This window comes from Danio rerio, chromosome 4 (genome assembly GCF_049306965.1).
Source record: "Danio rerio strain Tuebingen ecotype United States chromosome 4, GRCz12tu, whole genome shotgun sequence".
Taxonomy (NCBI): Eukaryota; Metazoa; Chordata; class Actinopteri; order Cypriniformes; family Danionidae; genus Danio; species Danio rerio.
Window position 1 is genome coordinate 18,925,588 of NC_133179.1, and position 25,889 is coordinate 18,951,476.

The 25,889-nt window shown below is 33.7% G+C and overlaps 3 protein-coding genes across 16 annotated transcripts in view; 2 read left to right on the forward strand and 1 right to left on the reverse strand.

The window, feature by feature from the left end:
• The window catches only part of cradd (CASP2 and RIPK1 domain containing adaptor with death domain), a 90,217-nt gene that overhangs the window by 7,587 nt on the left and 56,741 nt on the right, over positions 1 to 25,889 (reverse strand). For 2 of the 12 annotated variants that reach the window (XR_012401524.1, XR_012401517.1), the window contains exons 3-4: positions 3,743 to 3,854; positions 1,414 to 1,554 (exon numbers count right to left, since the gene is read on the reverse strand). The exons of 1 other annotated variant lie outside the window; for it this stretch is intronic. The gene's annotated coding sequence lies outside the window, so the exon portion shown is untranslated. Of the gene's footprint in view, positions 1 to 127; positions 1,555 to 3,742; positions 3,855 to 8,191; positions 12,642 to 17,469; positions 17,580 to 25,889 lie in introns of those variants that run through there. 9 more of the 12 variants (XR_012401518.1, XR_012401525.1, XR_012401523.1 and 6 more) reach the window with 7 other exon arrangements.
• Positions 1,314 to 10,463, forward strand: LOC108179158 (plexin-C1-like). 2 transcript variants are annotated; one of them, XM_068220764.2, is made up of 15 exons: positions 1,314 to 2,297; positions 2,417 to 2,542; positions 2,661 to 2,795; positions 2,947 to 3,047; positions 3,158 to 3,266; positions 3,349 to 3,508; positions 3,609 to 3,720; positions 3,804 to 3,897; positions 4,049 to 4,081; positions 4,352 to 4,485; positions 5,227 to 5,406; positions 6,277 to 6,385; positions 7,411 to 7,581; positions 7,697 to 7,858; positions 8,799 to 9,797. In XM_068220764.2, exons 1-14 carry the CDS (start codon positions 1,398 to 1,400, stop codon positions 7,811 to 7,813), a joined length of 2,481 nt encoding a protein of 826 aa, XP_068076865.1. In that variant the 5' UTR covers positions 1,314 to 1,397; the 3' UTR covers positions 7,814 to 7,858; positions 8,799 to 9,797. The 2 variants fall into 2 exon arrangements, with proteins under 2 accessions (XP_068076865.1, XP_073803231.1); XM_073947130.1 differs by lacking the exon at positions 4,049 to 4,081 and having other exon boundaries at positions 8,799 to 10,463.
• Positions 10,933 to 23,957, forward strand: LOC108183547 (plexin-C1-like). 2 transcript variants are annotated; one of them, XM_073947129.1, is made up of 16 exons: positions 10,933 to 12,350; positions 12,433 to 12,558; positions 13,777 to 13,911; positions 14,141 to 14,241; positions 14,405 to 14,516; positions 14,622 to 14,781; positions 16,577 to 16,688; positions 16,790 to 16,883; positions 17,036 to 17,068; positions 17,172 to 17,305; positions 17,521 to 17,700; positions 18,980 to 19,079; positions 19,294 to 19,341; positions 20,385 to 20,504; positions 20,689 to 20,850; positions 21,403 to 23,957. In XM_073947129.1, exons 1-16 carry the CDS (start codon positions 11,442 to 11,444, stop codon positions 21,538 to 21,540), a joined length of 2,664 nt encoding a protein of 887 aa, XP_073803230.1. In that variant the 5' UTR covers positions 10,933 to 11,441; the 3' UTR covers positions 21,541 to 23,957. The 2 variants fall into 2 exon arrangements, 1 of the variants encoding a protein (XP_073803230.1); XR_012402064.1 differs by lacking the exons at positions 20,689 to 20,850; positions 21,403 to 23,957 and having other exon boundaries at positions 11,329 to 12,350; positions 19,294 to 19,547; positions 19,603 to 20,504.

A 25,889-nucleotide genomic window follows, 5' to 3' on the forward strand; every position in this document is an offset into this window, starting at 1 on the left:
ATTTATAAAAAGTTTACCAGCAGCCATAAGTAACTGATGCCTAATGATTCTATAAATTCTCAGGCTTGCTCTAGCACTTTTGGAAACCTTCTTAATGTGTGTTTTTTATTTATTTTTTTTATTTAAAGTAGAATCAACTCAATAATTATACCTAAATATTTTAAATTATCAACTATATTTATTACTTCTCCATTAACTAAAATGATTGAGCAATGCTCCTCATTTTTGTTGTCTGAAATTTTCTTAAGTGCAGCAGTAAAGTTTGTTCTTTGGTTTTTGCGTGAGTATATACTACTGATGACTTTATCCACATATCTAAATACACAAAGAAAACAAACTAGACCATTTAATTGTTGGATTGAGTGCAATAAACTAATTCAGAATCTTAATGTTCTCTTTTTTAGTTTACTAAGCTAAATACAATAGTTTTTCAGTAGATGGCAGTATCTTCCTACCACGGCACACTGTTTTCTATTTAATTTGAAATATTCTTTAAAGTTACTTAATTTTTACATGATCATTTTGTAATAAAATTTAAAAACTAAAACAACAATGTGAGTAATATTACAATACATTTTAGTAGATTTACACTTTTAAACCCAAGTGAATTTTTTTTCACTAAACACTTTAACTTTTTTTTAATAAATGATACTAAATTCTGTATCTTAAACTGATAAACAAATAATTACTACTGTATTTTTACTAAACTGTAGCAAGTGTTAGTATTTTTTTTAATAAAACAGTACAGTTTATTTGTTTGTGTTACTGTATTTGATGCTACTTTAATGACCACAAATAAATTCAAGCACTTTAATATGGTTCAAAAACAATTTAGTATTTACTATAAATTACTATGCGGCTTACTGACCAGAAAAAAACGATTCCCTATTCCAGTCTTGATCAGCATATTACTGAAATAGGCCTATAATGCCTGAATGACATTTCAATTGTGGTGTCTTTAATTAAGTGATAAAAAATGGTTGCAAATGTTTCCCAAAATACATAAATTCATCTTCGCGCCACTAAAATGTGCAGCACTGCATTATTTGTTATATTATACATTAAATCACCCTACACAGCTTTTCTTGACTTTTAGATTTGTGGTAAGCTCATCAGTAAATTTCTAAATCAATTTATTTTTTAGATTTTGACTTCAGTTATAATTTACATTTAGTTTTGCAAAAAAATTGACATTATTTGGATAGTTCAACTTATTATTCAATATTTTAAAGAATACAATTTCTTATCAGCTTTTAAACCCCCTCCCTCATCCTACTAGTGTTGCTTTCACTTCCATCACTTCATTTGCAGAAGCATTTGAGAAACGTTGATCACTGAGACAAGATCTCATCCATTACAGCAGACCAATCTATCTGCATGTTCAGACATTTAGCAAGATGAGAGGATACTTACTTGGAGTACTTGTACTTCTGAAATACTGCATTTGTGGTGATGTGGTGGATTTTGATGGAGACATCAAAGACTTTGTAGTTGGTAACGGTAAGCTGTTTGTTCTTACTGAAAATCGACTGTATCAGATGAGACACGATCTTTCTGAAGAGAAGAAGAAGAATGACATTAATAATAGCACTCATCCAGTCAACATTCTGGTGCCTTTTGACGACAACGGCACCCTGATAACATGTGGGACTTATGAAGATGGATACTGTGAAGTTCTTGATATAAATGACATTAAAAACAGTATTTACTATGAAAGTAATTTATTTATAGGACCGAAAGAGACTGAGAAATCTGTAGCGTTTATTGCGGGTACAAGCAGCAGTAGATACCTTTTGATTGGGAAAAAGCTCGACCAATCAACATCTCAAAGTCCCGTTGTTAGATTGTGGAACACTCTACAGACTCAATTTGGTGGTATATTATCTTATGCCGAGCAAGGATCAGAGCCTGCCATTCAAAGCACCGCGAATGATGTGAAGTTTGTTGATGGATTCCAGAGAGCTTCATCCTCAGATTTGTACTTATTTCTTAACACAAAGACTGACTCTGAGAGGAAAGTTCATGTTCTGTGGATGAACAGCTCTAAAAGCACAAAGAGTGAAATCTTCAAGTCTCTTCAGTCTGCAGTGATAAAGTGCTGCAGTGATAAAGCTCGTCCAGTGCTGGTCTCCTCTGCTGTTATTCCCTCAGAGAAGGCTGTTATTTGGGCAGGAGTGTTCAGTGCACAGGATCAGCAGGACCCGGAGAACACTGCGCTGGCTCTCTACAACATCAGCCGCATTCAAGGCAGAGTCAAAGAGTTCTGCGCTGCCGGTGAAAGGATGTGTGGTTCTGAGGTTGGATGCGAAGTGATGGGCATCTTTAAAAAAAAAAAAAAAAACTGTAAAAGAATGTGTATTTGATGATTTCAGTGTTGAATTAGGTTATATAAAGTGTATTTTTCTCTGTGTTTCAGAGTGGCAGTAATCTTCAGCCGCTCTCTGTGATCATCAAGTCCAGCTCAATGTCATCAGTAGCTGCAGTTAGAAATGGATCCTGGATTGTGCTGTTCATGGGAACCAGTGATGGTCAACTGATAAAGGTCTGCTTTAATTCCCTATCTTAGATACATTACTTTATTTGTTTTATTTTTTGTTGTTCCATCATGTTTAGCATTGCATTTAACTACTTAGGTCGTTAATTATGATTTGTATATCTAGCTGGTTTTGGATGAGAATTACACACCAGGCTGTCCAACAGTGCTGTACAAGTCTGATGATGAACGAGCTGTGCTTCCCAGATTGCACTTTGATCCAGTAGATTTTAAACACATTTACATTGCTCTGGGGAAAAAGGTGAGCATGATTAAAAACAAAACAAAAAAACTAATATGATACCTAATTTTGCAAAAAAAAAAAACAAATTTTGTCAAACTAAATTAAGAAGGCATTGACCTCATACACTGACTCTAAAATAGATGTGTTTCCACTCATATGTTTAATGTAGATACGAAGAGTGTCTGTGGTTCACTGTGCTAAATACAACACTCTGATGGACTGCAGATCTGCTCTTGATCCTCTCTGCGGCTGGTGTGTGAACACATTAAGGTCAGCCACATTTGTGACAATTCACATTGTTCCTTTTGGTTGCATCTGCACGATATGTCTTATTGTAGAGCCGTGTATTGTTACTGTAAATGAGTGTTTTTGTTTTCTAGATGTTCCACTCAAGATAAATGTTCAAATTCTTCATGGGTGTCCATTCCAAAAAACTCTCTTCAGACAGAGTTGCTTTCATTTCAAGTGGCACAGAAATCTTCTACAGAGGTTGATATTATTATCTTTGCTTATTATCTGGAAGAAAATAATAACTTTTTTTATTTATTAGCCATTTCCCTCTGCTGCACAGTTTACTCTCCATCTTGCTTTGAGTCTGGAGAGCACAGGAAATCCTGCCTTCTCATGTGTCTTCAGCCATGGAAATGTGAACCTTTGTGACGAGTCTGATCTGACTGCAGTTTTCCCAAAATGCTCGTGTAGGTTTTCTGATCAGCTAGTTAATACTGAAGGTCAGTGCCAGAAATTGTATAAATTATATTAAACAGAGTATTTAAGTTGTCAAGTTATGATAATATATATTCATATACCTTTCTTTGAAAAAAAAATTAGATTTAAAAGTGTCTGCTACTGTTACTGTTGAGGATCAGAAGATCACAAAGATGCTGATTCTGTCAAACTGCTCCAGTATCACTGATAATTCACCAAATGTTTCTTATACACAGTAAGAAAATTAAATCCATTACCTGAATATTAACGCAGATTCTCTTTTTAAGGTATTAACACTTGTTGTGTGCATTTTCACAGGTGTGTGCAGTGTATCTCATCTGGGTGTCACTGGTCTTCTTCATCCCAGCGCTGTTATTGGTCACATGAAAGTGGATTACAGTTAAACATTCAGGTGAAGCAATGTGTTTCATTCAATCCAATGCTTTATTATATGCATATTGGGAAACAGATTAAAATTTATATTATATCGTTGTTGATCATTGCACTGACTGAAGTGCACTGAATGAATGGCTCAGAGTTCTCTTTCTTTTCCTAATATTTAGGATGCATGTAAGGATGTACTCTCTGGGTACAAAGTAAGTGTACTACTGAATATTTATGGCCAAATTTACAGAATAGAAATAAAAGTTTTCCTTTTTATTTAAAGAATTTGTTTCACTTTTAAGGATTTTATTTAAACAAACAGTTGCTTTTAGTACATTATTAACAAATGATTTGTCACAATTTTAAATTTTTAAATATAAAAAAAATACATTATGTACATTTATATTTACCTATTTACTTAAATAGATTGTGTGTTTGTGTGCCTTGGACGTTTACTGGTGCATCCTATTGTTGTTTTGTAGGAGCCAGAGATTCTCTCTTTAGAGCCTTACAAGGTTTCTTTCCATGGCAAAAACAACGTTTTACTAAAAGGAAGGAACCTGGACTCTGTCACCAAAATCCGTATTAGAGGGGATCTAGACTGTGTTGCTAAAGAGTGAGACTACCTGAATATGTCTATGTTCTGCGTTGTAAAGTAACAAATTACAAATACTCAAATAACTGTAACTGAGTGTTATTTCTCAGGTATCGTACTTTAGAAAGTAGTTTTAATGTTTAAATGTTCATTTTACCTTTACTTGAGCACATGTTAGTACTCTATCTGCACTTTTTTTCTTCAAACCGGCAGTCACTATATGGTTTTTATCTATTTTTTTATTTTTTATTTTTTTGCTTTGATTGTCTAAGTGAAATAATCAGTCCCATGATTCCCATCCTATTAAATCACGCATAGAAAAAAATTGCATCAGACAGACTGACCTCAAGACATGGACACTTTATGAATGCAGCAAACATGTACAGTTTACAAGCATTAAAAGTGTCCAATAAGACAAAAATTCCAACAATTAAGAGCTACTGTGAATGGCTACTGTATGATGACTGAAATCAAATTTCAAATACACTGAGAAAATTGCATGTTTTCCATCAGTGCTGCACAAACTTGGTTTGCGGCAACAACTGCTGGACACTAGCAGCTAGATTTTTGCCCCTAAGGTTACACTGGATGTACAGTAAACCAGCCTGCAATCTGTCAGCTTATTATAGGTGCACATGTTAATGAAATGTGCTCACTAATTAAAGTAACCTAACATTTTAAATTTACACTTCATAAAGGAAAAATTATTTAACTTATTAAACTTATTTAACACCATTAATATGCATGAATGTTTTCCTCCAGATCTCCAGTGTTTGATGGCTCAAGTGACACTCTAAGGTTCAACATTCCTCCCAGTGAAACTAAAGGAACAGTAAAACTGTGTGTTGTTACTCCTGACAACCTTTGTCATGGTAACAGCAACATCATTTACAGTTCTCAGCCTAAATGCACAGGAGTACAGCCTAGAAGCAGCTGGAGAAGGTAAGACCATTTCAGATTATTTTGACACAAATTTTACAAGAATGCTTTTTATAAGGAAAAAGTGAAGATTTGCAAATTAACGATCTTTACATTTGCAAGTAACAATAAATGAAAAGTGAGATTTCAGGTTGTTTACACATTTGACCTTAAAAATATTTTTAAAATCAACCTGCTTTTTGCCATCTGGGTTTAAATTACAATGTTTGTGTAGCCTAGAAACGCAAACACACACCTGTTGGTGTGTGTTTCCTCAGGGTGCTCCAGTTTCTTTCATTTTAACTCGATTGCGATTAATGGTCAATTATTTTATTTATTTAATTATTTTACTCTCATAGTTCACTGACAAGTTTAATATGCCATCTAAAGGCATCTCTGGCGCATCATCGCCAATGTAGTGCAAATAAGGCTCAACAATGAGTTCATCGTCTTACTTGCCTGGAGATCAGACGTGGCTGCAAAGTGGCCGCAAAAGTAAAAATCAGCCACAGTCTTAAACAGAGTGGAGTTATGTGAAACGTAGGGAATTCATTTAAAAAATTATTTTGGAAAAATTAGATCGATTATAGGTTCAGAATGTTGATTTCGATTACTTTTCGATTAACCGCCCAGCCTTAGTCCAAAGACATGCGTTAGGTGAACCGGATTAACTAAACTGGCTATATAGCGTATGAGTGTGTGTGTGAATGTGAGAGTGTATGGGTGTTTCCCTGTACTGGGTTGCGGCAGGAAGGCCATCTGCTTCCTAAAACATATGCTGAAATAGTTGGTGATTCATTCCACTGTGAAGACCTTTAATAAATAAGAGACGAAGTAGAAGGAAAATGAATGAATGAATCAATCAATCAATGAACTTCTATATCTGTCTATCAGTGGTGGAAGGAAGATTCATGTTCAGGGGACCAATATGGAATATGTGGAGTCAGTTAACGTTTGCCATTCTAATAAAGTGGTGGAAACCAAATACAACACAAACGCAGAGGTAAGATGTTTATTATTTGTGCAGTAGGTGGAGAAATTTGTGTTAACCTCAAACAGGAAATTGCCCACTAGTAGTGCATGAGTTTTCATTTAGCAGATGCATCCTGATATGCTCATATAACTGGTAAATGCTAACTGTGCTATTTAATAAACCACAACATACTTTATCGTATTAAGGGCTAGCATGTTTTTTGCTTCTTGCATAAGTCACAAGTTCCCTTTTGGTTTTGACACTTTTATTTTGAAGCTAGCTCTGTTCCTTTTGAGCTTAAATAGTTTTATATCTTGTTTTACTTTGCTTTGCCTGCAAGTGTGTTCAAATACATTTGGTCAAAACAAGTTGTCAATGTACCTTTTCCGCATAAAATTTAAAGAGCATTTAAATCCTCAATTAAAATGTATAATAATCAGGTGTATCTTTGTTTTGTTTTTTGTGTGTTTTTGAAGATGTTGTTGATCAAACCATTACTGTACATATCATTATAATTATTCCATGATACACACACCTTTACACCTTTTATTGTTAAATGGAAAAATGTAAATATTTTTAATCAAATTGACCACATACACTTTTCTCACTATTACACTATAAAAAATGTTGAGTTCCACACAATTTGTGTTGGGACAACATTATGAAATTAAGTTAACTTATTAGCTTTTGCTCATTTAAATGGATTAAAAATGAAACAATTAGGTTGTACTCCACAAAAAAACTAAGAAATAATGTTGTTTTAGCTCATTTTAAATAAGTAGTTTAAACAAACAACACGTTTTAGAGTGTGGTTTGTCATTTGTTACCATAGTAACAGATTAAAATTTCTTCTTCATTCCACTTTGTTTTTGGTTGTTGTGTTTATGTATACTCTTTGTAAAACTGCGGTGTTTTGTGTCTCTTTTCATATTAGTTCCCTAAATTCTGAATTGTTTTCATCGTGTAAAATAAATGTTACATTTACCTAATTAACATTCATGCCCATTAATGACATTGTGAGCATTGCATTTATTGAAGTATTTTTATTATCTCAGGAAATGTGGATTCATTCCCCCCGTTATGATGGCAGTGGACAATTAAGCTTATCGCTAAATGTTGGAAACTCCACAGTGGACTGTGTGCATTATATCTCATACCATCCTGATCCAAAGTTCACTCAATTTTCCACATTTCAGGTGGCTGACGACCTGCTAGTGTACATTCAGGTAAAGAGTGATCAGACTGACTGAATAAACTGTTGTGTACTAAAAGATGCAGTGCTAGAATATAATCTGGCAGCTGTGCAGAGATGATTGATAACTGTCTCTTCTACTTTCTCAGAAAAAGACAGATGAGTTGAATTTGAGTATGAGTGAGGTGAACGTGACGGGTCAACAGGGAGATCGGGAGTATGAGTGTGTTTTGGAGAGGATTAAATCCAATGCTATTATTTGCTAAATTAAAGGAGAAAGAGGAGCCGCCCCAGCAGTGGATTCACTCCATGTAAGCATGTTTTAACTGTTTTCTTACATACAGTAACTATAATCTGATAACTTAATAGATTATATTATTGGTTATTGGATAGGTCACAGTTGGGACTGTCACTAGTTTGGAGTCACAGTTCTAATTGCATGTTTAAGATATTTATATAATAGATATTTTATTTTCCATATGTGAAGCTGCCACTTGACAATAAACGTCACATTATGACAAAAATTATGTCACAGTATGACAATTAATGTCCTATAAAATAGAATTCAATGAATACTGGTAACATTTAACACCAATAATCACATTTGTATGAGCCTCTGATGTACTCACTGTCAGACTGTAGTAGTTTAAGCAGTTTTATTCAGCCACAACGTTGCAGGAAAAAAAATGCTTCAATTTCTAAAATAAATAAATAGATGTAGTTGCCATTGCAGATGGTTTTATCACAGTTTTGTACAGTTATGTACAGTTTTATGTTGGTAACTACAATGTGGAAGCTTTGTATGTGAACAGCTCTGAGTACAATGTGACATTTTGTCCATTCAAAATTTCAATAAACATGAGGCTTAGCTTGCATTGCCAAACTGAACTCAAACATTTTTGTTTGTATAAAAGTATAAACAACCCCATCACCCCCTCCTTCTCCTAAAACAAAATACAGTTGGAAAGAATGTAATCAGTGTAATGCCAAAGAACATGTATCATGCAGGTAACATGGACTACAAAACTACTGTATATTGGAAAATAGCAATACTACAATGCATTGCTTATTTTGTTTTGCTGTTCCAATCAACATGGAGATTTACAAGTAAATACATCTGCTCTCATAGATTCTGACAATGTTACCCAACAAAACAGTTGGACTAAAATTCAAATGCTCTTAGGTTAATGCAAATTGTCAACTTTGAGAGTTTGAGTTACCTGATGAATAGAACATATCTTTTTTTTTCAGATCAGTGTTGGAAATTCTTTTGTTCTCAGGATGGGAGAAGGTACAAAACATTTCTGCCTCAGACATCAAAACCCATCTGATCAAGTTTAAAGAAGCAAAAGAAAACACTCTGACGAAACTCCCACAGCAGAAATTAAAAGAAAAAAGGCTTGAAAATCATGCTTGGCGTATATAATACAGTAGGCTTTTATATGTAGATGTATTGTCATACCACTGTGCAAGTGTTATTCTAAGATGTTGAATTTGTTATTAACTGTATAAATAATTTGTCATATATAATGTTTTTATATTACTAATGTTCAGCTTTAACAAAATTAAGACAATTTTATGCACTCTGTTTTTCCTTACTTATAAATAACCATTAAAATGTCAAATTATTTGCAAACACTCTGGTCTTTACTTAAACGAGCACAGAAAAAACACACTATTTCAGTGCACACACTTGCAGTCTCTTGAAACCGACAGTAATCATTTTAAAATCCAACTCCAGTCTCATTTAGATTTTAATAAGCTGCAGTTATACAGCCTAATTCTTTTCCACAAATTATCAGTTCAATAAATATTACACCATTGGAGGAAACCGATTGCAACAAACAATTTAAGTTCAAACACGAATCCAAATGAGTACTGTGAGTGTAAACTTAATCCATTTGAGTAAAAGAAGCTATTTGAGCAAAGTAAAACCCAATAAATGAAGAAAACTCAAACCAGCTGATTACTGTATAACCCATTGAGTTAAGTCACCTTAAAGCTTTTGAGGAAACTGATTGCAACAAACCATTTGAGTTAAAAACTAATCTATACGAGGACTGTAAACTTGCTTCATTTAAGTTGACATAATAAGGTATTTAATAATTGAGGTAATTAATTACATCAATGCCTTCAACACTGACTTCAAAACTCTCTTCAAATGAGTTGATTTAACTACACTCATTTCATTTGATAAAGCTGACTGTTGGGTTTTACAGTGTATGTATTGACTAATAAATTACGGCTATTAAAAAAAGCTAAAAAAAACAAAAAAACAAACTAAGATTTAAGCTAGGGCTGAAGGGGCCAATTTTGTTTATTTAGGTCTTTTTATTTGCTTACGTTAGAGTAAAGAATTATACTGTATATGTATGTTTTGACCATTTAACAGAATAAATACATATATTTTGGGTTAAATAAATACATTACCTCTGGTATATATACAGTTTAAGTCAGAATTATTAGCCCCCCTGTTTATTTTTCGCCCAATTTCTGTTTAACGGAGAGAAGATTTTTTCAACAGATTTCTCAACATAATAGTTATAATAACTCATCTCTAATAACTGATTTATTTTATCTTTGCCTTGATGACAGTAAATAATGTTTGACTAGATATTTTTCAATACACTTCTATACAGCTTAAAGTGACATTTAAAGGCTAAACTAAGTTAATGAGGGTAACTAGGCAGGTTAGGATAAATAGGCAAGTTATTGTATAGCAATGGTTTGTTCTGTAGACTATCGAAAAAAATAGAGCTTAAAGGGGCTAATAATATTGTCCTTAAAATGTTGTTAAAAAACTGCCTTTATTCTAATTAAAATAAAACAAATTAGACTTTCTCCAGAAGAAAAAACATTATCAGACCTACTGTGAAAATGTTCTTGCTCTGATAAACATCATTTTGGGAAGTACTTAAAAAAGAAAAAAAAAAAATCAAAGGGGGGGGGGGGGTGGGTAATATTTCTGACTTCAAATGTACTTCACTATCTGTAAGAAAAAGGCTTTCAAATATCCAAAGCTATTTACATATCACATATAACACCAAGGGAAATAATTTTATCAAACACAACATGCTTACCACTTTTTTTTTTTTTTTTGCTATATGCATATGGTATTTCCTGTGCAAGCTGTGGTTAAAACATTCTCACCTACCAATTTGTGCAGCTGTTGCTGTGCAGACTTGTAATATTTACTGTGACCATTATTTTGGATATATTTAATACTATAATATACAGAAATGTGCAAAGACCAAATCAGCTGAAAAAATGACTAAAAAGCCTTGCACCAAAATATGTTGTTTGCTACTTTTCAATTAAATTTAATACTATTTCAATTAAATAACTTTTTCAGTTTCAACTAAAAATACACATACACTTGATATATAATGAAAGAAAACAAATGATGACTGACATGCCAAAACTCTAAAGGTTTCCCATAGTTTACCTATTGTTAAGTTTTAATTATCAATTTCCTTTTATGAAAAAATAACTTTTTTTAAGAACAACTCATAAACTCATCAAAGTCATAATTATTGCACTGATAAGCCCAGAAATAAATAAATATTTACAAAATTATTACTTATTATTTGAGACAATCCATCAGACTGAAATAAAGAAAATTACAGTACAATTTATTTAACAATTTAAAGTATTTATACATGAACTATGATGTATGGATAAAATATATAATTATGTTATTAATTTAGCTAGTTTAACCTAAGCATTAGAAACTACAATTTATCTGTAGGTTTAAATCCTCCGCCCTCATCTCACCACATAGATTTCACCTGCATCACTTCATTTGCAGAGGCATTTGAGAGAATTTGATCACTGTGACAAGATCTCATCAATTACTCCGACAGACCGAACAAGCTGCATGTTCAGATATTTAAAATGAGAGGATATTTACTCGGAATACTTTTACTTCTTAAGCACTGCATCTGCAATGATGTGCATGACTTTAATGAAGATATCAATGACTTTAAAATCAGTAACGATAAGTTGTTTGTTCTTACCGGCCGTCATTTGCAACAGATGAGACACGATCTTGTTTTAGAGGAACGCAAGGAAGTCCCGAATACTAATCCAAACAGAGTCAACATTCTGGTGCCTTTTGACTACAACGACACCCTGATTACATGCGGGACTTTTAATAACGGATACTGTGAAATTCTTGATATAAATGATATCACAAAGAGTATTTACTATGAAAGTGTCAAATCAATAGGACTTCCACAGAATGAGAAATCTGTTGCATTCATAGTAAATACAGGCAGCAGTAGTTACCTTTTGGTTGGGAAAAACAACAACATTGCAAGACCTCAAGATTTCCCATATCCTGTTGCTACCTTGTGGAACACTTTACAGACTCAGGCTGGTGGAATTTTCTCTAATAATGAGGAAGGATTGACACCCTCCATTCAAACCACCGCAAGAGAAGTGGAGTTTGTTGATGGATTCCAAGAAGATTCGTCCTTAGATTTGTACTTATTTCTCAACACAAAGACTGACTCTGAGAGGAAAGTTCATGTTCTGTGGATGGACAGCTTTAAAAGAAAAAAGAGTGAAATCTTCAGATCTCTTCAGTCTGCAGTGATAAAGTGCTGCAGTGATAAAGCTCGTCCAGTACTGGTCTCCTCTGCTGTTGTTCCCTCAGAGAAGGCTGTTATTTGGGCAGGAGTGTTCAGTGCACAGGATCAGCAGGACCCGGAGAACACCGCGCTGGCTTTGTATGATATCAGCCGCATTCAAGGCAGAGTCAAAGAGTTCTGCGCTCAAGGAGAACAAACGTGCAGTTCTGAGGTTGGAAATTGAGTCACCGATACCTTTTTCATGACAAAACTTATTTTCACTGTTCACTAAAGTCCCAAAATTTGTGTTTTAGAGTGGCAGTGAACTAGAGCCACTCTCTGTGGTCATCAAGTCAAGCTCAATGTCATCAGTAGCTGCAGTTAGAAGTGGATCCTGGATTGTGCTGTTCATGGGAACTAGTGATGGTCAACTAATAAAGGTCAGTCTCATGTTTTATTTTCTCTACTTTCTTAAAAAAACAATCCTTCCTTTTGAAAAGGCTGGAGCACTGCTGCAGTTACACTGTGGTAAGACACAAGTTTCATCATTAGAAAGATTTGGTTCAGTAATTTGGTGTTTCCCTATTCCATCATTCCAAAGAACATCCGCAAACTGCATTGCAAACTTATGCGTTAGCAAGTACTCCTCTAGAGCTGTAGTTAGAAGCATAGTTATTCCCCATCTCCTTGCACTTTGAATGATAATAAAAGCTTATATCTCTCCTGTGTCATTTGTATTCAAAGATTTTTTTTCTTGCAACTAAGCCGAAAAGAAAATAAGAATCAGTTAATATATGTTTCAATTAATATATTATTAATGTATTAATGTTATTTATTATATTTTAATGCAATATTAACGTTTTATCAAAAGTAATACTGCATTAAAATAATTTAAAAAAGCGTGTGCTTGTAAACAATATAAACAGTACAAAAAAAAAAAAGTTGTTACTCCATGCCTATTAGAGCATTACATACAGTATTTTAAATTATAACTAATGTGGTTCAAATGATGGATCTGCAACAGAGTAGCTAAAATTTTGGGTCACAACATCATTTATTTACCAAATAATGTCTCATAGGGTAGTTCAGCCACGAGTTAAGTCATTTGGAATTCCTGGTAACCAGATTTCCTACAAATAAGAAATTAGACTGTGCAAAGAATCATTTATTTTATTTTTTTAGCAGCACTCACATCTCATTGACTGATTTTTTTTTTTTTTTTGCAATTAATTTATTTAGGATGGTATTAGTCAAATATAAAGCACATTGCTCAAATAATACTGCAAATAAAGAACAACCCATGAGTATGCATTTTGCTTTCTGAATGAATGATGTGAGGAAAGACTTTAGTTTATAAGAAAAGCATTTATCTAAATGAATTAGAGTGACAGAAAGAAGGATTTTGGGTGTAAATAGGACCGATGCTAGGCTTGCTGGACTGAGGACATCTTTCTAGGGTAACATCTTTGTAATTTACTTTGTTCTACAGTTTTTAAACTTGCCATTTCATTCAGTGTGAGTGTGATGTTTATTTGCTGAGTGTGATGTTTATTTGTTGAACTGTTTGGCTGTTCTTAGATATTCAAATCTGATTCGGCGACATGATGAATAAAACACTACAAAAATGGTTTGAATAATGATGCTATTTGTGTTTGTAGCTTATGTTGGATGAGAATTACAGACCAGGCTGTCCGATAGTGTTGTATAAATCTGACGATGAACTAGCAGTGTTTTCCAGAATGCACTTTGATCCAGTAGATTTCAAACACATCTACATCGCGCTGAGGAAACAGGTGAGATTTAATTTACGATTACAATATAAACCCAATGGAAATTGGAAATAATATAACTTTTAAAATTTGTAGTTTGACTTTGACTGTGTAAATCTATTTACATTACGGTAACACTGTAGGTTTGAAACTATTCTTTAGATTGTTATCAAGCTCTCTCTCTTTTTTATCTGAATTTTAAAATCATGTGACCGAAAAAGTGGATGTTTTTCTGCTCATGTTTATGATATAGATCAGAAGAGTGCCCGTGGTTAACTGTGCTAAATATAGAATACTGAAAGACTGCAGATCTGCTCTTGATCCTCTCTGCGGCTGGTGTGTGAAAACACTGAGGTAAAATCTATATCTGTTAATGTGCAGAAATTAATGTGCTAACATTTTTTTACTATCTACCCAATATGTTATACCAGGTTCCATCCTATTTTTATTAAGAATTTATTTATTGTAAAAATTAGTTCTAAACACTAAATGATATACTGCATTTCTGCTTGTCTAGATGCTCCACCCTAGATGAATGCTCAAAATCTTTATGGATGTCCAGCCCAAAGGACTCTTTCAAGGAATTACTAGTTTCTTTTCAGCTTTTTGCACAGAAATCTTCCAGAAAGGTGTTATATTTGTTTGAAGTGTAGCTCATTTTAATTGTTGCATTTGCAAACATTTAAAAGATATCAATAATGTATTTTGACCTGCTATTGCCCTCTCCTCTACAGATTACTCTCCATCTTGCTTTGAGTCTGGAGAGCACAGGAAATCCTGCCTTCTCATGTGTCTTCAGCAGTGGAAGTGTGAACCTGTGTGATGAGTCTGACCTGACTGCAGTTTTCCCAAAATGCTCTTGTACATTTTCTGACCAGCTACTGCATAGCGGAGGTTGGTTCTCTGACAGATAATTTCATTGGTGTAGCTTTTGCTTAATTGCATTGAATGTGTACACGTAGAAATCACACTAAAAGTTCAGAAGTATATATTTTAAAATACATATATTGCATATTACATACACATTACATATACAATAGTGCTTGTTATAAACAATGTACATGTGCGCTTCAATAATCATCATTTGGTATTTGCCCTCATAATTTTGAATCAAATACCACAACCTCCCCCCACCAAAACGACTTTTCCGTACACAGTAATGCCTTTAGTGTGGGGCTATAATCATTTAGGGTGGGCCTATGAGGGCGTGTGGCAGTAATCCTCCAAATCTGAATGCAAACTGGTATTTAAATCTTTCTTAATTTTGTTAGCAATGCCCATTTTTTCCAACGATCCAATCAGTTTCTAAAGGATTAAATCATGCATCGCACCTAGATTTTTTCTCATTTTAAAACCGTTTCAAATGTATTTACATCACAATAGGTGAAAAAAAGAACAAGCTAAACTTCCATTTAATGCCAACTTTTAAAAGTGCAATTTATAATAATGAAAACATAGTTTGTTTTATATAAGCACATTTTAAATCATTGTATTACTAATCTTCATTCAGGTACACTTATTTTGATGTGTTGACCAAAATACTAAAGTGATTGATTCAAGTAAAATATTCTGTACAAAATATAGGCCAAATATCCTAAAGGCTATAATGGTATGCATTTTTTACCCTTGATGTTTTTGACTATACCATGTGTGTATTTGTATGTCTGTAGCGAGGAAATGAAGTTGTTCTTAACTCAGTAACCACAGAGCTGATCAATTGCGCAGTCTATTTTAGTTTCTCAAAATAGCAACTCACCAACAATGCGCCTTAACAAAAAGTGAAAACTAGGGTTGCACTGGGCTGAAAATAGCTACAAATCTTTCCAAACAAGTCTTGCATCTCATTGCGCCGGGTGTATGATAGGGCCCTAAGGACATACTCACACTATGCTTTCCGAACCATGCCCAGGACCCTTTCCCGGATCGTTTGAGAAGTGTGAGTGCTCTGAATCGGGCTCACCCACAGTGCGCGGTTCACTTGGGCTTTGGTGCGGTACGCTTGTGTGTGAGTGCAAAATGTGCCCGAAACTGAAAGCGAGACGTGACTTTTAAGGGACTGTTTGATATGGTTTATTAATCATCTTTACTGTTCAATGAACACAAACTGTCATAGATTATTAAAGACGCAAACCCCTCACTGCACAACAGCTGCACCTTCAGCAAACCTCCTAATAGCTGCAGCATGAGGACTTTATGATTGTTTATGAGCGTTAAAAGTGGCTGATCTGTTCGACGAAATATTAGACTGTGTGTCACTGCATAGCAAACGACTTAAAAGATATAACTGAAGAAATCTCCACTCTGATGCGCTTACTGAACAGCGCATCATCAATGACGTAAGCATGCCCAGGCCCGAATGTAATGTGAGTGCGGGCCGTCGGGGGAGACGGGAGGGGTGACAATTGTGCTTTTGCCCGGTTCAAGGCAACTGTACATATTGTGGGTACGCCCTAAGTCTCTTAACTAGCTGAAACTGCAAATACATTTAATAATAAAGCATCTCAAATGCACAGAATGACTTACTTTCAAATACTTCCTAAAAAATACATTCTTAAATAAACCTGGTTACTTTAATCCAAATATAATCTATATAAATTATAAGAAACATTTGCCGCTTTTTTATAAAATTGTCTTCCAAATGTATTTTTTTTAAATAGTCTTTCTGATTACTTTTTTATTATCTATCCAGAATTAAACGTCTCAGCTTTAATTAATATTGAAGATCAGAAAATCACGGAGATGCTGACACTGACAAACTGTTTGAACATCACGGATAATTCACCAAGTCCTCCTGTTACACAGTAAGAACAATAAAAAGTGTCTTAAAAAGTTGCATAATATATTTAATGTATTTCAGGTATACGAGTTTTAAAAGACGCATTGTAACATTAAATAAACACAGGTGTGTGCAGTGTATCTCATCTGGGTGTCACTGGTCCTCTACAACCCAAAGATGTGATTGGTCAGATGGATTTGGACCACAATTACACATCCGGGTAAGAAAATGTCAAATGTAAAATATATAGTTATCTGAAAAAACGCTTGATATTCATGCAGAGTCAAGATCTAATTTATTGTTGAAAGCTGAAATATGAATGCACAGCCTGAAGCAAATCTAAAAAAGACATTAAATGCTTCTGTTCTTTAGGATGCATGTAAGGATCTACTCTCCAAGTATGAAGTAAGTGTCAGGCTCAAAGAGAAAGTAAAATATCTTGTAGAAGAGCTCAATAAAATGTTCAAACACCTTGCATATCATGAAACCTGTTTTTGTTATCTTGTAGGAGCCAGAGATTCTCTCTTTAGAGCCACACAAAGTTTCTTTTCATGGTAGAAACAATGTTTTACTAAGAGGAAGAAACCTGGACTCTGTCACCAAAATCCGTATTCAGGGAGATCTGGACTGTATTGCTAAAGAGTGAGACTGTGTGTCTGTGTTCAGTGATGTTCAGTAAATGAATGTGTGTAGGTTCAGAAAAATTACAGGACATTTGTGCATGTGTGGGTGTGTCATCCGTTGAGTAAATTAGTAAAAGCCAATATTGATTCTTTTTGCCACGGTGTAATAGAGGGTTAATGTACTTTTAGTTCTGTTGTATCCTACTGTTCATGGGCATGAATGTTTTCCTCCAGATCTCCAGTTTTTGATGGCTCCAGTGACACTTTAGTGTTCCACATTCCTCCCAGTGAAACTAAAGGAAAAGTGAAAATGTGTGTTGTTACTGAAGATGACCGTTGTCATGGTAACAGCATCATCACTTACAGTTCCCTGCCAAGCTGCACAGAAATACAGCCAAAATACACCTGGTACAGGTAAGATCATTTCAGACCACAGGCAAAGCCTTTTATACAAAACAGCAAACATATTCTGAACTATTTGTGTAGAGGTGAAAATAAAATTATAAAAACAAAAAAGAAAGGAAACAGCAACTGAATCTGCATCTGATCTGCTCATGGACGTAGGTGCATGCACAAGCTCAGCTATTTGTCATATCAAGTTTATTGTATAGTACTTTACAAAATAAAATTATTCTTTATTCTATTCATAAGCAATTAGCTTTGCAGTATTAAAGCTGAAAGATACAAACAGGAGATCAACTACAGCTTTGATTATCCACCGTTTTCCTATGCCCCATGATGCTTTTTGTGAATGAGGAGAGTCACTTCTGATAAACTGGGAACAATCAGTGAAGCTATTAAAATGTGTGAGTCCAACCCATAATGTAAAATACAGTGCTCACATGTGGAAAAAACTGCAGTATTCAGTATTGCAATAAAGACATTGCAGTTCTCTAGTTTGTTGCAGTACATTCAGTTATGTAATTAGCAAGCAAAACTTGTCATAATGTGCAATATTTCATGCATGTAAGTATCGCTGGTCTTACTCTCTCTTACGCTTTGTCTCAAATCGAATCTGGTATATGCTTAGGGGTTGGCCAGCATCATGTAGGAATTACACTTATTACTAAGCCATACTTACATGGTCTTTCGACCCTATATTCAAAGTAGCATGGTAAACAATATAGGGAGCACATCACAGGTTGTCTTTGTTCAAAAACAAACCAATGTGAATATAAAACCAACTTCAGCTCAGTAAAGCAGGCGGAACAGCGCTATTTACTTATTTACTCTACTAAACATCTACATTATCAATGCTGTAAAAGCTATCTTATGAAACAAAAAAGTCAAATCAATCTTTCACTAGACGATTTCATTTGTCCCCTGTATAGTGTACTTTGTGCCATTAAACAAATGACAATAATTTAAAATAGAATACAAAAACTGTGTGTAACAGATTTTATGTTGGATGCTATATATACAGTCAACATCTGAAGTGGATCAAAAATTCTTCTAAGTTGTCCTAAAACTATTAAACAAAATCCATCCTTGTCTAAAGATTTATTTTTCTGATCAAATAACCTAAGGATCATTTTGAAACCAATTTTTGAAATTCCTTTTATTCACATGTTGACTACTATAGTATACTATGCTGAAAATATTATACCATGTGTTTCTTAGTCTTGCCTTGCCTGATTCTGGTGTGCTATTTTTTTTATATCATTACACTATTTTGTAATATTTTTTAATGCAGCGGTGGAAGAAAAATATATGTTCATGGAAGTAATATGGAACTTGTGGAATCAATTAATTTTGAATACCCTCTTCAAGCACAATACGACCCAAACACAGGGGTGAGATTTGATTTGAATAAATCCTAGCTAACTGGGCTTGATATGACCTATTGTGTTATGTGCACATGTAGTGCATAAGTTCTCATTCTTGTTAATTTGCTACTTTAATTGTTTAATAAACTGACTGTTGATATGTATTATTAATTCAAACTGAACTGTATTTATTCACAGAAAAAAGTATTATGCTCACATTTTCTTTCTGTCTAATTTTCAGAATGTGTGGTTTCTCTCCCCCCAGTTTTTCAGTTCATATAGCTTAAAGGTAGGGCTGTTCAATTAATTAACATTCATTTTGAATTTGGATTTTGGCATCTACACATGTGACGTCATAGCTTAAAGGAACACTCCGCTGTTTTTGAAAACATGTTTACAAGTCTCTGAGAATTAGACTGTTGGCTCAAACCATTTTTGAATTCATTCAGATGATATCTTGTTCTGGCGAGGTCACTTATAACTTAGCTTTGCTTAGCTTAGCATAATTAATTGAATCAGATTAAACATTAGCATTTCCTTAAAAAAAAAGAATTTTAAAGAGCTGTAAAATGTGCTCTATAAATTGCTTAGCAAGTGTGCCAGCATAGTGGCAGATTCAAAAACAATTGTCCTGTGCTAATAAGGGAGATATTGTCACTAATGGTTGAGATTTTCCCCCTCTGATGACATGTACAAAGGGAGAATGTCAATCAAAGTGTTTCTGCAGGCATTTTTTTTTAAGTAAGATTATAAAAATAAACTCAATACATTTTTACCATTAGAAGCTGGTTATAGTCACAGTCACTGTCGCCACACAATTGTCTTTAAACCCCTCATAAAAGTCAATTGTGCATAATAGATATCATTTAAAGCACAGTTTGTTTTATTCATCCACTTTCCTTTGACTTTGTCCCTTTATTTATCAGGGGTCACCACAGTAGAATGAACCACTAACTTATTCAGCATATGTTTTACACAGCGCTTCCAGCTGCAACCCAGTACTCGTACACACTCATTCACACACATACACTACAGCCAATTTAGTTTATTCAATTCACCTATAGCGCATACCTTTGGACTGCGGGGGAAATCGGAACACACAGAGGAAACATGCAAACTCCACAGAAACGCCAACTGACCCAGCCGGAAACCAGCAACCTTCTTGCTGTGAGGGGACAGTGCTATGCACTGAGCCACCATGTCGCCCTTGTTTCATTTGTACATTTAATTTTTTTCTATGATTTAGAGGACTCTTTGTTAGTTTGCTTCGCATTAAATTATTGTTAAAATTGTCACCAAAATAATGATGATTATGATTTTTTCTTAATCCAGCGGTTCTCCTTGAAGGTTGGAAACTCTACTTTGTCCTGTGGACAGTTGTCTTTGGACAGTCCAACATTCACCGCATTCACCTCATTCCAGGTGGCCAATGATCTCCAAGTGAACATTAAGGTGAGTTTAGTGATACAGCGAGAGTAACATCAGTATAAAGTCTACACAATTTTAGCATGTGTGTTGGATTTATGCATGTCTCTACAGAGCTCTGGTTACTTCTTAGGAAACACTATAATGACAAGCCATCAACATGAGAAATTCACAACAACCTTCACATAATCTCACATTCTCTCTTTCTCAGAAAAAGGCAGATGAGTTGAATCTGAGAATAAGTGAGGTGAATGTGGAAGTTCTACATGGAGATCTCAAGTATCACTGTATTGTAGAGAGAATTGAGTCCCGTTCTGTTATCTGCACGATTAAAGGAGAATCGGGAACAGTCCCAGGAGTGGATTCACTCCAGGTAAGTCTGTTTTTAAAAGATATATACAGTTGAAGTCAGGATTATTTGCCCCCCTTTGATTTTTTTCCCTTTTTAAATATTTCATAAATAATGTTTAACAAAGCAAGGAAATTTTCAAAGTATATATGATATTTTTTTTCATCTGGAGAAAGTCTTAATCGATTTATTTCGGCTAGAATGAAAGCAGTTTTTCTTTTATTAAAACCATGTTAAGGTCAAAATTATTAGCTCCTTTATGCTTTTTTTCAATAGTCTACAGAAAAACTATCATTATACAATAATTTGCCTAATTACCCTAACCTGCCTAATTAACCAAATAACCTAGTTAAGCCTTTAAATGTCACTTTAAGCTGTATAGAAGTGTCTAGAAAAATATCTAGTCAAATATTATTTACTGTCATCATGGCAAAGATAAAATAAATCAGTTATTAGAAATGAGTTAATAAAACTGGGGGCTTATAATTCTGACTTTAACTGTAAAGTATATGCTAAGTTTAATATCTTTAATAAGCCAAATTTCTGAATAGGACAATTTCTTTATTGTCATTTCAGATCACAGTTGGGAATTATGAAACTTCTCTCAGAGGACAGGGCCCAGCGTATTTGGTGCTTTTTTCTATAGCATTTCCTTTCATATTCTCGTTGTTTATTCTTATCTTTTGTATATTGTTGTTCATTTTCCGAAATTAACACAGTATCTTAATTGTTTAAACTATTCGGTAAACACAAACATCACGAAGTAATACATTGAATTATGCTGTAAAGTCCTGCTAAACATCATCTCTCAGACTCTCACCACCTACACAGTGGAGCTGTTCTCCAGACAGCAGGTGACGCTTTATACTCATTTATAATGATTCACTGTAAAAACAAAGCTCTTCCAGAAGTCTGTTATTTAGTAGTGTAATACAATTCCTTTGTAGACTTTATTGTAACTTTTCATTTTTTTAACCTTGCTAATCTTACTTTTTACTCTAACTGTGTTATCATATTATATACTGTAATAAACTGAAAAATCAATTTCAAATAAACATTTTATAATACTAATTTCAATTTAAAGTTATTTTTGCTTATAAGTTTTGTATGACTAATATTTTTCTTGACAATGATACAATAAGGATTAATCTTATATAAAAATGCTATTTATAAAACATAAATATGCTTTCTTGGCACAGTGATCCGAATAAATGCATCAACTTATTTAAAAACTAACATAAAGATCCCTTACAATTGTGCCACTAATGTAATAAACTTTTCATACTGCGACATGTTACCTTGAGTATTCAAAAGATTCTTACTGGGAAGTTTATAAAAAAAACATAATGAAACAATGAAAAACCCAATGCCTGCTCTGAGCCTAACAATGGCGCATTTGATGTTAGACGTAGTTTCCCTATTATTCTGCTAATAGAGTCACTGTAAATTACCTCTGAAAGGATGGTACAGCTTCAAAGAACTCAATTTACTCCAATTATTCTGGGAGAAAAACATCACTAGAGCACTGATGATAGAGCCCACAAATACACAGAGATAGGCACTTACACAATTACAGCTCATGCTTTGAGACACAATCCATCAGACAGTGATAAAAATAAAGGTATGGGGAGACTGCTATCGCTATAGCAACAAGATGGACCGCATTCCAGAGTTCTTTGCTCTTGGAAAGATCAATAGAACATCCAAGTTCTAGGAAAACGGAAGCATTTTCCAATACACTGTAGGTAAGCCACTTTTTTTTGTTTGTCATTGTTTTGCAGATTATTTGGAGTCTTGGATTTGAGTTTTACACATCATATGGATGATGTCGGGAGTATTGGGGTACATTGTTTTGTATATTGAGTACTTTAAGTTAGGTCTGGGCTATATGACAAAAATCCCATATTGCAATGTAAGTCATCTCATATCCCGAAAACGATATACATCACGATACAGCCCTTCTTTCTATAAATTCAATCAATTAATTATTCAAATATAAATATTTACTCAAAAATCTACTCATTCATATGTGTTCATATTTCTCACTTTAATTAGATCTTAAGACATGTGATGTAGTTAAGTAATGTAGACATATAAAATACATATGAATATAATATACTTTTAAAAACTAATGATTACAGGCCCAGCATAAAATATTGCTCTGTATTTTCAGGATTGCAACTTTCTCATGATGCTGTTATTGATGTTTCTCTCTGAATCCCTATAATGGCATGATACTTTGAGCTCATATAAATGATAAAAAAGTATTACTGTAAACAATGTATACTTTACGGTTACACAATATAAACTATAAAGCATAATATGAAATGATAGACTACTTATTTTATCCATTTGATTTTTCGCCACATTCCATACACTGTAAAAAATGCAGTGAAATTTTATAATCTGAAATTTTGGTTGCCAGTAATACTGTAGTTTTACAGCATAGTTGTAATTGTTTATTTATAGTGCACTTTTTTTACAGTATTATTGGCAATTTTTACAGTATTACATTTTAAATTAACAATTACAACTGTGCTGTATTTTTTTATAATACAATTGTAATTGTTAATTTAAGGTGCACTTGTAAATTTTGCCAGTAATACTTTGAAATTGCCAATAATACTGTTAATTTAAGATGCACTTGTAAATTTTACAGTATTTCTGGCAATCAAAATTGCCACTAATGCCGTAAATTTTACAGCATTTTGTACAGTGCAGCTCTACTTTCAACACAAGCAGTACTCATATAAGCAGAGTACAAACAAAATAAATATTGCAACCAGCTTAAATCCCCTAAAATGGGTTTAATTTGAGATAACAGCCAGCTGAATATGCATTATCCCACTTATTACATGGCTTCTTTACATATATAAACACACAAATATTGACTCAAGTTCAGATATTGTATTAGCACAGTTTCATGAAGAAAGCTGTTGCTAGCTAGTGGCAAGTTCAAGCTAAAAGTTAATTTAGGTATACAATACAGTTATAATACTTATTACAAGAAATATGGGGACCAGAGATACTGATGTATGATGAAACTGTTTTACAAACTTTACAATCCATAACAGTGTACAAAAACGATTGTTATGACTAGACATGTGATGATATTCTATAATACAATATGATGATACTGTTATTCATTCAATCATTTTCTTTCAGCTTAGTCTCTTTATTCATCAGAAGTCACCACAGTGGAATGAACCACCAACTTATCCAGCATATGTTTTATGCAGTGGATGCCCTTCCAGCTGCAACCCAGTACTGGGAAACATCCATACACACTCATTCACACTCATACACTACGGCCAATTTAGTTTATTCAATTCACCTATAGAGCATGTATTTGGACTGTGGGGGAAACCGGAGCACCCAGAGCAAACCCACGCCAACACGGGGAGAACATGATACTGTTATATTTATATTAAAAATAACAATTATTATTCAAACTAAATTTAGTATGTTTTAAGTAAATTCAAATTTGCAGTATTTAGTAATCATCATCATAGTACTAACTACTTGAAGAATTAGTAGGATATAATTGATTAAATATTGATTGAAAATGTTGTTATTGTTTATAGGCCTGTGGTTCTATAACAAGATTCTTTTCTTTTTGTTAACATTACGGTTAGCTAATTTAAACTTATGATGCAAATGAAAGCATTCATTAAACGCAAAATTGAACATGAAAAAGGTTTTTTTCACACCTTTGAGTGGTTCTAAAATTTTAAAATTCTGTTAAACACTAAAGAAGATATTTTGATGAAAGCTGAAATTCAGTAACCATTGACTTGTCTAGGAAAGGTTCATGGTTTTTCAACATTATTCAAAATATCTTCTTTTTGTGTTCAACAGAAGAAAGAAAGTCAAACCCATTTGAAACAAGTGAAGAGTGAATAAATGATGACAATCTTCAGTATTGGGTTAAATATCCCTAATGATGTTTATTTCTAAGTTAATGTTTAATAAGCTGTTACAATTAAAAGTTGTCTAAAACAACATGCATAAATTTCTCACTGTTGATATTGATAAATTACCTATGATACATTATTGTAAAGTGTAGATCTGAACTTTATAATCCTTTTACAATTTAACATTTATGTGCAATAAAGCGAAACCAGCTATATCAGCATATATTAATATGCAGTATATATTAACACTGTGATAATACCATGTATCGTGATTAAAGCTTAATTAATTATCACAAAAAAAAAAAAATTAAGTCATAAGCCTGACAAGATGATTAAGGCAGCAGCTGTGCTTGTATATGAAACGAGAGAGCATGATGCTTGAGTTACATAATTAAATAACATTACACAAAAATACTGTGTTAAACGCAAACGCAAGCTTACAGTTCCTACTAGCAAGCACACAAAGCTGTGTTATTCTAACAGGTGTCTTACATGTATTACAGTTATTATCTAACATTGTGTTAAAATAATAATAATAATAATAATAAAGCATTATGTTTGAAAGCCCCTTCATGCATGATTTTACTCATTTAGTTTTTAGTCACCTATAAGCAAAAGAAACACATCAACTGGCAAGTCTTTCAAGGAACTGAAGCATCATTCACAGAACTGTGCTCACACTCACACACGCATAACACATGAATGCTCCACTCGATCGCAGCAGTAAAACACGCAGTCCTGAACTCTCAGAAATTAACCCTGCTGAGGCTTTTGGGAAAAGGGCATCTGCTTCCAATAAGCCCCAGTTAATACTTGTTATCTGCACATTCAGGGGTGTGGAGATTTCCCAGAATACTCGTCTGAACGACCCCGTGCAGATCCGGCTCACAGACACTGTCACCACGTCCCCAAGGAGACCCAACGAGATTTATGTGCAGGAATGAATTTTTAAAAATACTAATATTTATAAAGCTGAACAAAATTATGGATTGAACGTAAGTGTTTTAGAAGGCCAACCAAACGGCTTAATGATGGCAGGTGTTTAGTTGTTGGGAAGAGTGTGTTGCACTTAAATGAGCTTGTTCACCAAGATCTAAAGTCATATATTTTCATTTTTTTTTATAAGGAGCAAATTATTTTTTATTCCTA

What these genes read in the sequence shown, in the direction of transcription:
- LOC108179158 (XM_068220764.2), top strand. Translation starts at nt 1,398, where the DNA reads ATGAGAGGATACTTACTTGGAGTACTTGTACTTCTGAAATACTGCATT. An exon ending in TGGTGTGTGAACACATTAAG is followed by an intron (nt 3,048 to 3,157) that starts GTCAGCCACATT and finishes TTTGTTTTCTAG; the next exon opens with ATGTTCCACTCAAGATAAAT. An exon ending in CACAGAAATCTTCTACAGAG is followed by an intron (nt 3,267 to 3,348) that starts GTTGATATTATT and finishes TCTGCTGCACAG; the next exon opens with TTTACTCTCCATCTTGCTTT.
- LOC108183547 (XM_073947129.1), top strand. Translation starts at nt 11,442, where the DNA reads ATGAGAGGATATTTACTCGGAATACTTTTACTTCTTAAGCACTGCATC. An exon ending in CCAAGTCCTCCTGTTACACA is followed by an intron (nt 16,689 to 16,789) that starts GTAAGAACAATA and finishes AAATAAACACAG; the next exon opens with GTGTGTGCAGTGTATCTCAT. An exon ending in CTGGACTGTATTGCTAAAGA is followed by an intron (nt 17,306 to 17,520) that starts GTGAGACTGTGT and finishes GTTTTCCTCCAG; the next exon opens with ATCTCCAGTTTTTGATGGCT.